The 17,069-nt window shown below is 35.6% G+C and overlaps 1 protein-coding gene across 1 annotated transcript in view; it reads right to left on the minus strand.

Annotated features, from left to right (window-relative positions):
• The window catches only part of SLC9C2 (solute carrier family 9 member C2 (putative)), an 88,954-nt gene that overhangs the window by 45,348 nt on the left and 26,537 nt on the right, over positions 1-17,069 (minus strand). Inside the window, exons 10-17 of the mRNA XM_065901444.1 lie at positions 16,870-16,951; positions 13,896-14,062; positions 13,194-13,292; positions 9,153-9,250; positions 8,033-8,152; positions 4,621-4,819; positions 3,730-3,918; positions 985-1,134 (exon numbers count right to left, since the gene is read on the minus strand). Coding sequence (XP_065757516.1) covers positions 985-1,134; positions 3,730-3,918; positions 4,621-4,819; positions 8,033-8,152; positions 9,153-9,250; positions 13,194-13,292; positions 13,896-14,062; positions 16,870-16,951 — 1,104 coding nt within the window. The remainder of the gene's footprint in view (positions 1-984; positions 1,135-3,729; positions 3,919-4,620; positions 4,820-8,032; positions 8,153-9,152; positions 9,251-13,193; positions 13,293-13,895; positions 14,063-16,869; positions 16,952-17,069) is intronic.

The following is a 17,069-nucleotide window of genomic DNA, read 5'->3' on the forward strand; positions in this document are numbered from 1 at the left end:
TGACTAATAAGAACCTGTTGTATAAAAAATAAATAAAATAAAATTCCAAAAAAAAAGAAATACACATGCATATTATTAAAATTATTATTGCCTAATAGTAGAGGAATTTAACCCAGGAGTGGTGGCTTTGGGGCTGTCTCTGGGAGATGGTAGAGTGGAGGGCTGAGACGGATAATTTTATTTCTTTTATTATATTATTTCCAAGTTGCAAAATTATGCATGAATATTTTTTACCATAAGTGTTCTGTGTGCGTGTCTGTGTCTGTATATTCAAAGACCTTACCTCTTAGGCCATGGAATTGAATACTCTAGAGCAGAAAATCATATATGAAAGTTAAAATAGCCCTTTTAGGAACGTGACTCTGCTAAATTGCAGAGGGGCCTGAAGTGGACAGACTGGTGTGAGGGAAGCTGGTTAGGAGGTGATTCATTCCACCTATGAGTTTCGAATGTGCTTACGTCCTCATCTCCCATTTGGTACTTAACTCATACTGCCTGGAAATGAGGAGGATCTTGAATGATAAAAAATAATAATAATACATACTACCACTCATGCACTCCTCAGTACCAGCATTTGAAGTTTTCACTGTCAATTCTTTGTTCTCTTTCCCTCTCTCTCCCGCCACTTCAGACCTACCCTTTCCTTAAAGCCTTATTCACGTCTCATTTCCTACATGAAGCCTATTTCAAGTGTCCTACCCTTTGAGAGTGTTACAAAGACAGACAGAATCTCTACTCAGCACTCAGAAAATAAAAACGAATAGATTTTCTTCTCTGAAGATCATAAATGAGTTTGATAATCATAGCTAAAATTTAAAGAGCAGAGACTGTTCTCTGCAGCACTTCGTATCACATAATAAACAACTGAATCCCTTTCACTTGATATAATTTACCTGTTGGGTCAAATACATGCAGAAATGGTCTTAAAAGAAATCAAGACACCTAAGTGATGTTTTCCCCAAATGACCAGTACTTGTCTCTCACCTGATTTATTGATTCTCGGCTAGAAATTTGTTTTATTAAAAACTTGGTATCCTCTTGACTTTTGACATAGCCTTTTGTAATACTATACATCAAGCTGAGGCGCTTTTTGATCTGCACATCTACAATATTCATCAGCAGTGGTATTAGTACCTGGAATAACAGAGAGAAAAAAACTGAAAATTTAATGAGGAAAAGCACCCTCTAAGGCAGATGTTCTCAAAGTGTCATTTCTAACAAGCTTGTTAGAAACACAAATGTGACGCCATTGCTGAAACACAAATTCTCAGGCCCCACTCCAGACCTGCTGAATCAGAAACTCTGGGGATGGGCCCAAAATCGGTGCTTTAACAAGTCCTCCAGGTGATTCTATGCACACTCAAGTTTGAGAGCCACTCTAAAGAAATGAAAGCTCAATGAATAACTGTTCTGTAGCTTTAAGGGGAAATCCCTACCCTGCGCTTTCCCTCATTCTCCATATCACCAGTTTTCAGGAGACAAGAGAGGTCACCCCAATAACCTGGGTGATAGTAACCAACCGAATAAATCTCTCTACACCTCAGTTTCTCCACTTGTAAGATAAGGACCTTAGGGTATCTAAGATCCTCCTTAGCTCTAAATTTCTCAAATCATAAGCTGAGGAAGGAGAGCGCAGTGACTGAGTGGGATTTTTAAATATAAACCTCCCTGGGTTCAAGTACAAGCTCTGTTACTCACCAGCTCTGTGACCTTGAGCAAGTTACTTAGTGACTCCAAGGACTCAGTGTCCTCATCTGTTCAATGAGGATAATAATACCTAAGTACCAGAATTCCAGTGGAGTGGCCCTCATGAGCAATGCAGTGAATCACAGAGACAGATGCACATCAGAACACAGGGAGGATGGTGAGGGGCCAGGTAACACAGGAGGAAGATGTGACCAGGAAAAGAACATCACAGAGAAGGAGTCACAAGAGCAGAGAAGGGACGGATTTTTTTAAAAACTGTTATTCTGGTTGTGAAACTTTGGGCAGAGGGAGAGATATTAAAGAGGATTTTTATAAAGTTTTATTCCATGATGCACTGGCACCCCCTGGGCCGATCTGAAGTAAAGGTCTCCAATATTCTTCGAAGTTTTCCAATACAGATTTGTTTCTTTTGAAAGCCACACTCTGCTGAGACTGGCTATTAGGACACCTAACTTGATAAAGTGGTGACACCTACTTCACAGGGCTCTTATAACAATTTAACTAGATAATGTAAGTAAAGTGGTCTGCACAGTTCCTGGAACATAGTAACTGCTCAGTAAACAAAAGCTAATCATGACTATATTTACTTAAATACACTCCACTGGGACTTGTCAGAGCATGTTAAACAGAAATAGCAACTAGTTCACACTTTAAATAGGGTTGACTTCCACAATAACACATCTTTAAGTCTTTATTTCACCTAGAGAGACTTTTCACAAAGTATTCCCTCTAAAATAATAATTTTACATTCATCTACATAAGATCCCTGTATAAAAACTGATTATCTAAGGACGCCTCTACCTTCCACATTAAGACTTAGCCTCATTCTACATACCCTCATTTCTAGAGTCGTTTGTATTATAATGGGTTATACCTTATGTCGACACTTGCTCTAAACTCAGCTCATAGGGAAAAACTCATAAATAAATTGTGCATACAACTCTGTAGAGTCATCCTTATGAACACTAAAGTTTGGTAACATTAATATAGAATCAAGTAAGGAACAAAAAAAGGAAGTCAACAAACACAAGTCTGGGCATTCAGACGATTTTGCCTTTAAGATCACTATAAAATTGCTTGGAGAACGGGGACTAGATGGAGGATTCTAATGTATGCCTTTTGCCGTCAGGGTTTACAGCAATGTTTATTCATATTAAGCCTCTATAACTTCAATACATACTAACAGACTTATTTGATGTAATAAGAATTAAGCAACTCAAAAATATGGAGTGGCAAGTGAAATCATCTAAAGCACCCAAGTTAAAAGCTTATATAATGCAACTGCATTGGAAAGAGAAAGGAGGCTTAAGAACGGAGACTGAAAATCTGAAGATCTACCTTCAGAATCAAAACCAGAGCCACGAAAAGAAGAAATGGTCATTGTTAAGGAGACTGAAGGCCACAGTAAAACTGAACTTCATAGGCAGTGGGGTATGTAAGTAGTGTGGGCTCTAGGGTAAATATTGTTATGCTTCTGCACAGTTAGGGCTTTATGAGCAAATTTTACTAAAACTTGAAGAACTTGTTTCTGGGTAATCCTGCTGCAGGGGCACCACTGTTTTCATTTATTCATTCAATACATAACTTATTAAGTACTTACTATATACTAGGTACCATTCTGGAGCCATAGGTTACATCAGTGACCAAAACAAAGATCCCTGCCTTGTGGAAAGCACATATAACATACAGTAAAAAAGTGATAAGTGCTACGCAGAAAAATTAAAATTTAAACAAGTGGAGGGGGACCAGAGAGATGGGTGGAACACGCTGGGAGTATGGAGGGCAGGTTGCCATTTTACGTAGCGTAAAAGAAGGTCAGGGAAGACGTTCTCCATGAGAAGGTGAGATTTGAGCAATGACTTGAAGGGGGTGAGAGAGTGAACCATGCAGATACCTATAAAGAGAGGGTTCCAGGAGAAAAGACAGCTCCCTCCCTCATTTCTTTCAAAATAGTGAGGTTTCTTAATTCATTCAACAAATAGTATAGGAAAAAAAAAAGTATTTTAAAATTTGAAGTTTTACCTTGATAAGAGGAATAAATCTAATTATTCTGAAATAACCTATTATTACTGTAAACTGAATAAGAACCAAGTGGTCTGGTCTCAATCTGACAAAGTATATACAAAATATATCAACGATTCCAATAAGCATGATAAAAAATTCCAAAGTATTCCAATGTTGATGAAAATATCTGCTTTTCAAAATTGTTATCTGTTTAGAAAACATATAGAATGTACATCATTTCATAGCACTATACAATGATATGGGGAGGGGATTCTTTAAAATTAACAGTTAAATCCTCAACTACAAATAAGTTATATTCCAAAAGTTGGGTTTTAAGTCATTCATTTGAAATTCAAAAAAATCCTACATCAAAAATTATAATTTGATTCCAAATACACATAATCTATTATGAAGCTGTAATGCCAAAGAAAAGCAATGAAAAATACTAAACAGATTAATTGCAATACTATTAATTATAATTAAAGTATGTAAACAGTAATGCTGATAAGTCATCTTTGAAGCATTTATCCTAAAAAGTAGTTCTCATCTTATATTATGACAAGTAACTAGCAAACCATTTTGCTTTTATCCACTTATTTATTCTTTGCATAGTTACAGGGAGTATTTGAGGGAAACAGCAAATGTCTAGATTTTCAATTCTTTTTTGCCTGATCTTTGAGATTCTCTCCACTTTTATGATATTTCTCTTATCTGATATCCAAGACTAACTGTTTTACTGATTTCATCATTAAACTCAGAAAATTCAAAAAGATTACTAAAATTCCAGGATCCTATCAACTGTTACAACAAAAGGCTTCTAGTATCAATTATTTCCAAAAAATGACAAAAATAGATTCAAATTATCTAAACTGTTCTTTTTATAGGATATATTTCTATTTTAAACAGTACCTTCAATGCTGATTCTAACAGATATAAAAATACAAAATAGTAGTTTACTAATATCAGTGCTGACACATTTAATTCTCTTGCCATTGGCCATAGATGCATTATCATAGGACAAATGTACATTATTCGTATAATATGTCCTGCATATTCAAATTCTTCTGAAAATACAATGTGATATATAAAAATCAGAAATTTATTATTCCTGAAAAAAAAGAGATCAAATAAAATGTCAGATCACTTTAAAGGTATAACAATTAAAATCTGAAGTTCATTTGTTTAAATAAATATTAACATTAATTTGAAAAAAGATACAAATAATATGAAACAATAGCTAAGCAAAAATCTAAACCATACTTTCTAGACATAAAAATCATAAGGGAAAAAGATAAAAATATGGCTCTTGGTAATCTAGATCAGGGCTGAGGAGCTTTTTTTTTAAGTTAATGTCTTATGCTTATTATTCACCCAGGTAGAAGAAACATTTTCATTAACCTTTTCCAAAATATAGGTACTGTAAATACATATTCATTTGGGAGGGTGGCTTTTGGGGGGGGTGTTTTTCTTCCATCTTTCTTAAGATATAATTGATATACAGCACTGTATAAGTTTTAAGATATACAACATAATGGTTTGGCTTACGTACATCACAAACTGATCATCACGAGAAGTGTAGTGAACATCCATTATCTCATATAGATGCAACATTAAACAGACAGAAAATTTCTCCTTGTGATGAGAACCCTTAGGACTTACTCCCTTAACAGCTTTCATATGTAACATGCAGCAGTGTTAACTATATTCATCATGGTGTAATACATTACCTCCCTAGTACTTATTTATCTGATAAATGGAAATTGTACCTGGTGACTATTTTCATCCACTTCCCCCTCTCCCGCCCCCCACCTCTGGTAACCACAAATCTGATCTTTTTTTTCTATGGATTTGTTTGTTGGTTTGTTTTTGAAGTATGATTGACCTAGAACACTATGTTAGGTCCTGTTACACAACACACTGATTCAATATTTCTAGACCTTTTAAAATGATAACCACACTAAGTCTAGTTATGATATGTCACCATACAAAGATACTACATAGTTACTAACTATATTGCCCACACTGTACATTTCATACTGGTTACTCATTTATTTTGCAACTGGAAGCTTGTACATTTTAATTTCCCTCACTATTTCTTTCCTCCCCCGATCCTTCCCTTCTAGACACTACCTGTTTGTTCTCTGTATCTATCACTCTGTTTCTCTTTTGTTAAGTTTATTCATTTGTTTTGTTTTTTTAGAACCCACATATAAGTGAAATCATACAGTATTTGACTTTCTCTGTCTGACTTACTTCACTTAGCATAATACCATCTAAGTCCTTCCACATGGCAAATGGAAGATTTCATTCTTTTCTGGGGCTGAGTAATATTCCATTATATATATGGAATATATACATACATATTGAACCATCCTTGCATCCTTGGGACAAATCCCACTTGATCATGGTGTATGATCCTTTCAATGTATTGCTGAATTTGGTTTGCTAATATTTTGTTGAGGATTTTTGCATCTATTGATATGCTCATCAGTGATATTGGCCTGTAATTTCCTTTTTTTGTGATATCTTTGCCTGGTTTTGGTATCAGGGTAATGCTGGCTTTATAGAATGATTTCAGAAGCGTTCCTGCCTCTGCAATTTTTGGGAATAATTTGATAAGGATATGTGTTAACTCGTCTCTAAATGTTTGGTAGAATTCATCTGTGAAGCCATCTGGTCCTGGAATTTTGTTTGTTGGGAGTTTTAAAATTACTGATTCAATTTCAGTACTGGTAATTGGTCTGTTCATATTTTCTACTTCTTCCTGCTACAGTCTTGGGAGATCGTACCTTTCTAAGAATTTGTCCATTTCTTCTATCTTATTGGCATATAACTGTAGTACTCTCTTGTGATCCTTTGTATCTCAGTGATTTCAGTTGTAACTTCTTTTTCATCTGATTTTATTGATTTGGGCCCTCTCTTTTTCTTGGTGAGTTGGGCTGAAGGTTTATCAATTTTATTTATTTTTTCCAAGAACCAGCTCTTAGTTTCGTTTATCTATTCTATTGTTTTTTAGTCTCTCTTTCACTTATTTCTGCTCTGATATTTATGATTTCTTCCTTTCTATTAACTAAGGGCTTTGTTTGTTCTTCTTTTTCTAGCTCCTTTAGGTGTAAGGTTGGATTGTTTGTTTGAGATTTGTCTGGAGAGCATTTTCTAAAATCAAGGCTAATCACACATAGGAACAATGCAAAAATTCATACATCAAAAGCAAGAAACAAATTAATTTAGAGAAAAACATCAACACTGCTTAAAATTAGGAACAGAATGAAATATTCAATATTACTATGACATTTAAAAAATTTTTTTCTATTCATCTAAAGTAGAAGCTGACAAAAAGAGGTTACTTGGATATATGTCAAGATCCTAGGGTTTTAAATTTTTATATTTTTCTGTAAACTTAATAAATGGAAGAAAGTAAAAAATTATCATAATTTGTTATGAAAAGCATGTTAACACCCACTTAAAATTTATTAGCATTAATGGTCCCAGTATTTTCTCATTTGACATCTTTTTTTTTTTTTTTGCAGTACGCAGGCCTCTCACTGTTATGGCCTCTCCCGTTGGGGAGCACAGGCTCCAGATGCGCAGGCTCAGCAGCCATGGCTCATGGGCCCAGCCGCTCCACGGCATGTGGGATCTTCCCGGACCGGGGCACAAACCCATGTCCCCTGCATCGGCAAGCTGACTCTCAACCACTGCACCACCAGGGAAGCCCTGACATCTTTTGTTAGTAGAAAAACCTTGTCTTTCTGCTCTAAAAAGTATATAAGCTCACAACTTATATAACAAAACAAAGAGTCTACACAAGTTAAGAAAAATCTGTATCTTGCATTATTTTGGACATTGGTTATAATTATTATTAAGGCCATGCTGTGTTTTTCCTAATTATAGACATCAACAGAACTATCCCATGGCACAGATGAAATTAAGTTGAGAGCTAGATCTAGTCTTTGAGTTTGCTATTTCTCACCCCTGCTCATCCCAGAAGAATACCAGAAGAATATGAAAGAAGTCCAACATGTAATGTGACCCTAAGACATGGTAATTAAAACTTGAAGAATCCAAATATGACCATCCTTTTCATCTTTTTTCCACCCACTCTCTAATAGAGGTGCCAATGAAATTGGTAAAACAGAATGGAGAAAGAGAAGCAAGCACTTTGTTCCTTTTGCACTCAATCAATAAGACTTGACTATAATATTAGTTGGGTTTTGTTTGTTTGTTTTTTTTTTTAGGGAAGATCAAAGTAATCTATTCTGACAATGTAGAAAAGGTCATATTTTCAAGTACATTGCTATTAAAGGTTCACAGTACTTACCCATATAGAAAAAGAGGTGTCTTATCTTCATGATATTCCAAGAAAGTTAATATGTTTTTAAACTTCATAAGCCAACTTCTAGCTCTTACATAAGTTGAAACATCATAAATACTCATGAATCTAATAGAGAAAAATATACACACGTGTTATAATGAAAAGCAAGTGCTATACCTCTGGGTAATATAAAACAGAAAGTTATACTAAACATAAATGTAATATGGGTTTATTAAATATGCCTCTGTATCCATCCACCTACCCCCCCATGGTCACAGAACAGAAACATTTTTAGTGGGAGATTCCTGCTGTCCATGTTCCTGGAACTATCTGTGACCTGAGGTAGAACATAATTAAAACTTCAGAATCCAACTCTTTGGGGTTTAGAATCAAGCTTCCTTTTGTCATGCCTTGACTAGCCCAAGATTCTCCAAGGCCCTGAAGTCTCTGTCCTTCCCAAACTTTATTTAGGAATTGATGCTACATCTCCCAGATATATTACCAGGCTGCTGAAATGTTAACTATCACCCAGACAGAATCTCCTATCACTGTTGCCCCACAGGTTTGTCTTAGACCATCCATTATCTAATGTTTCAGGACTGTAACCAGATATCAATATATCTCTAAGATACTGAGCTTTTCCCATCATATTTAATTGCATCTATCAGTTCCATGGGTTGGATCAATTCCTCCAGATCCTATGATCCTATTCCACCCCAGAGAGCAGTTTAATGGCAGGCTCCAGGCCTCCTTACTTCCCCTGTGCAGTAATTTAGTAAATATGATATAAAGACAAAATAATTATCACCATAATTAAAACTATATGGGTTCTTTTTCATGGCTCCCCTTGTCTCTCATATAATTGCTCTGTAGTCAAATCTTCCTCCAGAAACTCCCAATGTCATCAAAGTTATGAATTTTCAGGGAGAAAAGTATAAACAAGAAAAATAGGAAGTAAAATAGAAAAGTAAAGTGAAGTAAAATAGGAAGTAGATGGATGGATGGATGGACAGACAGATAAGATAAAAAGATTGATCAATCTGGACACTGAACTCTCAGTTTGTTCATTCTCTATCACATACCCATTCAATTTTGGAAATATCAGTTAAAGAAGTATTACACTTACTTTCCTTGGATGTGGCAATAGCTTTTGGTTGCACCAATTAATGTCCGGGCTGCCTCTACACTGAGGACTCCGTCATTACACTGTTTTTCAAAGCTACTCTAAACATACAATTTTAAATAAAAATTACAAAGGACCAAAACATTAATGTAATGTACTCTGCTTGACCTTTACATACCCCTCACTATTATTATTGAACTCAATATATGAAAATATACTATTCAAAAACTTCTAGAGCAAGAACTAAATTTCATTCAATTTAAATATTTACAGAATATTCCATTTTTGCAAAGTACTCTCTCAGGAAACTCAAAATCTATACAACTCAAAGAGTTTACTTCAGATGTTCAACATCACTAATTATTAGAGAAATGCAAATTTAAACCACAATGAAGTATCCCCTTGTACTGGTCAGAATGGCTATCATCAAAAAGGCTACAAATAATAAATGCTGGAGAGAGTGTGGAGAAAACAGAACCCTTGTACGCTGTTGGTAGGAAATGTAAACTGGTGCATCCACTAGGGAGAACAGTATGAGGTTCCTTAAAAAAACTAAAAATAGAGCTACCATATGATCTAGCAATCCTACTTCTGGGTATATATCCAAAAAAAAAAACCCCAAAACTCTAATTCAAAAAGATACATGCACCTCAACGTTCATAGCAGCACTATTTACAATAGCCAAGACATAGAAACAACCCAAGTGCCCATCAACAGACAACTGGCTTAAGAAGATGTGGCATATATATATATATATATATATATGAATATTACTCAGCCATAAAAAAGAATGAAATATGCCATTTGCAGCAACATGGATGGACCTAGAGATTACCATACTAAGTGAAGTAAGTTAGACAAAGACAAATATTATATCACTTATATGTGGAATCTAAAAGATAATACATATGAGTCTATACATAAAACGGAAACAGACTCACAGACACAGAAAACAAACTTACGGTTACCAAAAAGGAAAGGTGGGGAGGACAAATTAGGGGTATGGGATTAACAGATACAAACGACTATACATAAAATATACGCAGTAAGGACTTACTGTATAGCAAAGGGAATTATAGTTAACATCTTATAATAACCTACAATGGAATATAATCTGAAAAAAAAACTGAAACACTATGCTGTATGCCTGAAACCAACACAATATTGTAAATCAAATATATTTCTATTTTTTTAGAAAAGGTAACATGGAATGGGTCATTAAATGGGATTGTTCATTTAAAAAGTAAATGTGGGGGCTTCCCTGGTGGTGCAGTGGTTGAGAGTCTGCCTGCCGATGCAGGGGACACGGGTTCGTGCCCTGGTCCGGGAAGATCCCACATGCCGCCGAGCAGCTGGGCCCATGAGCCATGGCCAATGAGCCTGCGCGTCCGGAGCCTGTGCTCCGCAACGGGAGAGGCCACAACAGTAAGAGGGCCGTGTACCGCAAAAAAAAAAAAAAAAAAAAAGTAAATGTGGTAGGTCATTAGAACAATGGTCCCAATGTAGCATGCCTTTCCCATGCCTCTTTGTAACTAACACTGCTGCTCCTTCCTTCAAAGGTGGGGTCTTCTTCACTCATTGAATCTGGGCTAGCTTTGTGATTTACTTTAACTAATAGAACAGGGGTAAAAGTGATGTTATTCAATTTCCAGAGCCTAGGAGATACAGAGGGCTTGCAGCTTGTCCTCTCACCCTGTTGGAACCCAGAGACCACCATGTAGTAAAGGAGCCCAGTTCACTCTACTGGAAGATAGGAAGCCATGTGGAGGAGAACCAAAGTGCCTTTAGTCTACCCTCTCAAGCAGACTAAAGGCTTTCTCAGACTCATATTGTCTGACATGTGGCCTGTATGAAAAGGAATTGCAGAGTAGAGTGGACTACAATGAGACTCATTGAAAACACATGAGTTTTTAAGGAAACTATCAGATTGGACTTAAAAAGACAGTACGAGTTCTAAATAAATAGGAATTTCCATTTCTACTGGCAGAAATCAGTCTGAGAAGGTTACTCAGCCACAAACATGGATTATTTCCTATGAAAATGTAGAGAATGGGGAGAACTGGGACATATGCCCATCTGGATTTCAGAATTGCCAAGGACCAGTGATTAATCAGTGCTTCCTGTTCTTCCCCTTCTTGAACAGAGGTGTCTCTTGATCACCACTGAATGTTGTGGGTGGAGGTGGGGGAGACAGATAACTTCTCTTCTTAGTCCACAGGTCTCTGGATCAAGAGGAATCATACTTAAGGAGATACAACCAAGAAGCCTCAGCAGACTTAGACTAAATGCACATTATGAGATACTGGACTTTGAATCTGATACCATAATAGGATGAAGGCTTGCCAGGGTTCAGGGCAGGCACGCAGCGTCTTAGAAAAAGATGAGTGTGTTTTGCTTCGTAGGAGGGGTAAAAATATTTGTGGCCAGTGTGTGGAACGTGGTACATTAAATATGGTCACAAATTCTTTGCATCTCTTACCTTCGCGAGGTTGAATCTACTGTCCCAAGCCTCAAATTAAAGTGGCTTCATTCCCAAGTCTGGTAGTAGGGTACTGACTCTCAGCTGTATGCCTCAGGTTACTTCTATGTGGCCTCTCATTCTTCAGAGGCTAGGCCAGCTTCCTCACATGACAATCTCAGGGTGGTATTCAAAGTGGAAGAAGGGGGAAATTGCAAATCTCCTCAAGGCCTAGGCTCCAGTACATGCCCAAAGTCCTTTTGCTACATTGTACTGGTCAAAACAAGTCACAAGAACACCCAAATTTAATGGTGGGGAGGGATATAGACACCACCTCTTAATAGGAGGTCTTACAAAGAATTTGTGACCATACTTTACCTCTCTGGGTAAGAGCCTTTCAAATTCTGAGAACATTTTAAATTAAGTATAGAAATGTTTTTAAAATGAAAATATAGTGTTAATATTTTTGTATTAAGAAGAAATATGTTCTTCAACAGAAAAAACAAAAGGAGGAATTTATAGATTAAAAGAGACAAAGTACATATTCATTCATTGCAATACGTGATTTTACTGAAATGCAATTTAAAAATATAAACTGTGAAAATACGCATTGATCACATTTATGAGATAATTGGAAATTTGATCATTGACCCAATATTTGATGTTATTAAGGAATTATTAATTTTTAGGTACAATATTAGTATTTTACTATGTTTTTAAAAAGACCAAATTTAAAAATTTTAAAAAGACTGAATTTTAAAAATTTAGAGATACATACTGAAATATTTGCAGATGAAATGATATAATATCTGGGATTTGTTTCTAAATAATATGGAAGATGGAGGAGTGAATGAGGGTGCAGATGGGGCACAGTTGGTCATGTGTGGATGGTTTTTAAGGCTGAGTGATGGGTACTTGGGAGTTCATTACACTATTTTATCTACCTTTGTATATTTTAGAAATTCTTCATAATAATAAGTTCTAAAATGAAAGTAAAAAAGAAGGATTCTGGGCATAACGAGTATTTTATATACTTGTAAAACTGAATAAAATTTGTACTATTAGAATAAAACCCCAATTTTAAATGTGCAATTTGATAAGTTGATTTAAACTTGATTTTACCTAGTAATCTTCCTACGTTTATAACATTTAAATATTAAATTGTAAATATTTTAAGAGAATTTTGCTTCATTAGATTTATTTTAACTCATTAGATTTACAAGAGTTAAATAAGCACTTGAGAGAATATTGTATAAGAGGAACTCAAATATGTTAAATGTACAAAAGCAGTTTCAAATATTTGAAGATTTTAATTAAGTATGTAAATGGCACCAAACATTATTCAAAGACTCCCCAAAAGTGAACTGTTAAAATTAGCTAGACTTAGAAATAGAATAACATTTGTGACTTGAATTTAAATCCTAAGAGATTTCTTTTATTTTTTAACTTTCATAAATCAAACATAAATTTTAACAACCAATCAAAAGATGAAAAAAAATCTAGTCACCTGAAAACCATACATAAGAATTAAAAGCATTGCAAGAATAATAAATAAATAAAAAGCAGATTATGTGAAGGGTACCAACCATTTGTATTATAGCTACATGCAATCTGGCCTCTTCTATTAAAACTTCATCTGTTGGGGACTCCTCCTTCACTTTTTTATCACATGAAACATGAGGAAACTGAACAGTATCAGACTACGTTTAAAAACACACAGAGATAAAGTTACAAATAAGTAAAAATGATTAGGAGCTGTCAAATACTTCTCTCAACCAAGATTCCAATAACTCAAATCAGAATCGCTAAAATAAAGGGGTGTATAAGTGAAAAATGTTCTCCATATTAGAGATGCTGCTTTCAATTGTGGCGCAGTAACTATTCATTTGGGGAGATTTAGAAGCCAAATTCTTCCCCAAGCTAGTTGTATGCTTGACTGCTCTCTGGAGCAGCCTGTTTTCTGCTTTTGATAGTACTTATACAGGGAGAGATCTCTCACTTCCTCAACCAGTTGGAAACATCACCCTGGCAGCGGCCATTCATAGTTACTCAATCAGCCAGTTTGTAAAAACACCAGTTCTCCTGTATTTGGCAAATAAGGCTAGATCACCAACACATTCTCTTTAGAGATAGAATTCAAACTATTTTGCCAATATAGCAAAGCTAGTAAATGTATCTCCCTTCAGTATCCTGACATACAACTAGCAGAATCAAGTTTTTTATAATAAACTAAAGAAAAAGGCAGGCCAGAAAGAGAAAGGACTATTTTTTGCCAGGTATCAACTCACAGGAATGATATATTCAATCTTTGTTTTTTCTTCTACTAAGGTCCAGTTAACATTTGTCAAAATTTTTTCTGTTTTAAATAAAGTTATTCTGTTCTGTATTATCTCCTGGATGTGCTTAATGGCATTTTGCATGGCCATTTGTCTTGGAAGGGAGATGGCACACAAACCTGTGACAAAGAAAAGGAAGGGCCTTAATAAAATACAGTGAAGACTGCACAGGGAAGAGACATGTTGCATAATGTAGTGAAATCTTGGCATCACTTGCATAGCCAAACCAGAGTACTTAGAGCAAGGACAACTATTTGTCCAAAATTTTCCAGAAAATTACCCAACTATCCATTTCCTTTTGGCTGTACAGCTCAACTTTTTCTGACTCAAGTGCTAAAGAATATCTTCTTAGTTTCTTTTTGTTCCCTATAGCTAGAAACATGACTCACTATTTAAAGGCATCCAATCAGTATTTCTCCAAGTATGGAAAGCTACCTGTGTCTACAGGTAAAGGAGCTGCCTATTAAATTACGCAAATTCCTGAGCTTTACGCCATGTCTGGAGAATCAGAGTGGCCTGGGAATTTGCATTTTAACAACTTCTCCAACTGATTCTTATACATAATAAAATTTAATGGCCACTGCAATAGAGATCCCTCAAATTTAACATCTCTGTTTCCTGGCCAGCAAATCTACATGTCCAAAACTTGTAGCAGTTTGTATCATCTTGAAGTATCAATTTGAAGTTTTAGATACGAGGCTTGCTTACCAAAAAGAAGAATTTAATTAGTGAGTGAGCTTAGTCTACTCATTCAGAATTCCATCTCAATAAAACTGTTCTCAATAAACAACAAGGTTCTACTGTATAGCACAGGGAAATATATTCAATATCCTGTGATAAACCATAATGGAATAGAAGATAAAAAAAGAATGTATACATATGTATAACTGAATCACTGCTGTACAGCTGAAACTAACAAAACATTGTAAATCAACTACACGTCAATTAAATAGATAAATAAATAATAAAACTGTTCTCTCTGCATAATTGCATATAAGATGTCTCATAAAGAGTTTTAAATGTTTCTAAATGTTTCAGTTTAACTTTATTGCATTCTCTACAGGACACTGTGGTGGCTGTATTTCAAATTTTCAGGGATTCAAAAAGGTTTGTAACCATATCCCTCTCAGTTCTCTATGGTCCAGAGCAAAGATGCATCTGACTGCCATGCTAAAGAGTTAGAACGTATCAGCTTTGGATTTAAAATTTCCATGGCTGAGAGCACACAAGGAGAAAGTTTATTCATTTGCCTAATTACATCCCACCCATTAGGATGGAGCAACGGCCACTTTCCAGTTGCTCTGGGGAAACATGGGTATAAGGGGACCACTCGATGGCACCAGTACATTTGAACAAACTCCTGTGTTTAAGATGATCCTGGAAGAATATGAGGATAGATCTCTCTCTCTTTTTTTAAAAAAATATTATTGAAGTAGAGTTCATTTCCAATGTTGTGTTTAATTCCTGCAGTACACCAAAGTGACTCAGTGAGATATATATATATATATATAGATAGATAGATAGATAGATAGATATATGTGTGTGTGTATATATACACACACACATATATATATATATATTCTTCATCTTCTTTTCCATTATGGTTTAACACAGGATACTGAATATAGTTCCCTGTGCTATACAGTAGGACCTTGTTGTTTATCCATCCTATATGTAATGGATTGCATCTGCTAATCCCAAATTCCTAGTCCTCTCCCCTACTCCCTTCCCCCTTGGCAACCACAGGTCTGTTCTCTATATCTGTCAATCTGTTTTTGTTTTGTAGATATGTTCATTTGTGTCATATTTTAGATTCCACATATAAGTGATAGCATATGGAATTTGTCTTTCTCCTTCTGACTTACTTCGCTTAGTATGATAATCTCTAGGTCCAGAGGATGAATCTCTTAAAAGCATTAGACAAGATGGAAGAAGTTGGTCTGAAACTCTTCCTGATAAAACTCAATTTTGTCAATTACCTGTTAACGTGCGAGTGTTTCTAGAAAGGATGAGCATTGATTCTGAGGATAAAGTACTTGCCATACATGTTTGTTTCACAATGAAAATTCTGAGGTTCAGTTAATACAATAAAAAAAAATTGTATGGGAAGAAAAGGAGAAGAAAAAAATATTTTTCCTATAGCTAGAAAAAAAATAGTAAAACCTCTTGCTCTTGCCTTTGTGATGATCAGAGTAAGAGCAATCTCAAGAAAGCAAGCATGGGAGAAAACCAGATGTTATATCATAAGCAAAGAGAGCAGAGTGGGTCTGGATCCCTGAAAGCCAAAGAAGATCCCCTTCTTCCTTTAACAATAGAATCTCTGAGTTTTGCCTAAGCACATGGCCAGTCAGTTAAGATAATATTCCCCAGCTTCCTTTGCCCACGTGTGCCCATGTGACTAAGTTCTGGCCAATGGACTGTGAGTGGTAATGATATGTACAACTTCTGGATTGTGCCCTTAAAAGGAAGCTGCTTACCCTCCATTAACACCATCACCACCACCATCACCCCCACCGGATCTTCCCTTTCTAGTTGATTGGATTGAAGATACAGTGGCAGTGAGCCAGCATCTACCCTGCAGACAAAAGCAACACCCTGGGAAGCTGAGGATCAACAAAAGAGAAGGATCTGAGTGAGATCTTTGGACAACCTTGTGGAACAGAACCATCCCACTTCTCTGGACTTTCTGGTGGAGGGGAAAAAAACAAACAAACAAAAAAAAAACTTTGTCTTGTTTAAGCCACGGTTAATGTGGTTTCTGTTAAACTGGCTGAATCAATATCCCAATTCATACATCATCTATAAATAGGGAGTGAATGAAAATGAGTGATTTCATAATCAATTCCTTGAGCCCCATAAGAAATGTCTCCTCCACCCCCCAACAATAATCTCTTTGCATTACTCTCCCCAATTAATTAGACTTTACCTAATGTCCTGGCTGAATAAGTCATCATGTATGAATTTATTCCCATAGTCATTAATGATATTACTTGTATATACAATATAAACTGAAAAACAAAACACAGAGAGTCAAAACATTAATAAGTTCTCCAAAGGGAATCATTGTTCAATTAACCACCAACAAAATTCTACCTTAATCCACATTTTAAAATCCTGCCTCTGATA

This window comes from Phocoena phocoena, chromosome 1, assembly GCF_963924675.1.
Source record: "Phocoena phocoena chromosome 1, mPhoPho1.1, whole genome shotgun sequence".
NCBI lineage: Eukaryota > Metazoa > Chordata > Mammalia > Artiodactyla > Phocoenidae > Phocoena > Phocoena phocoena.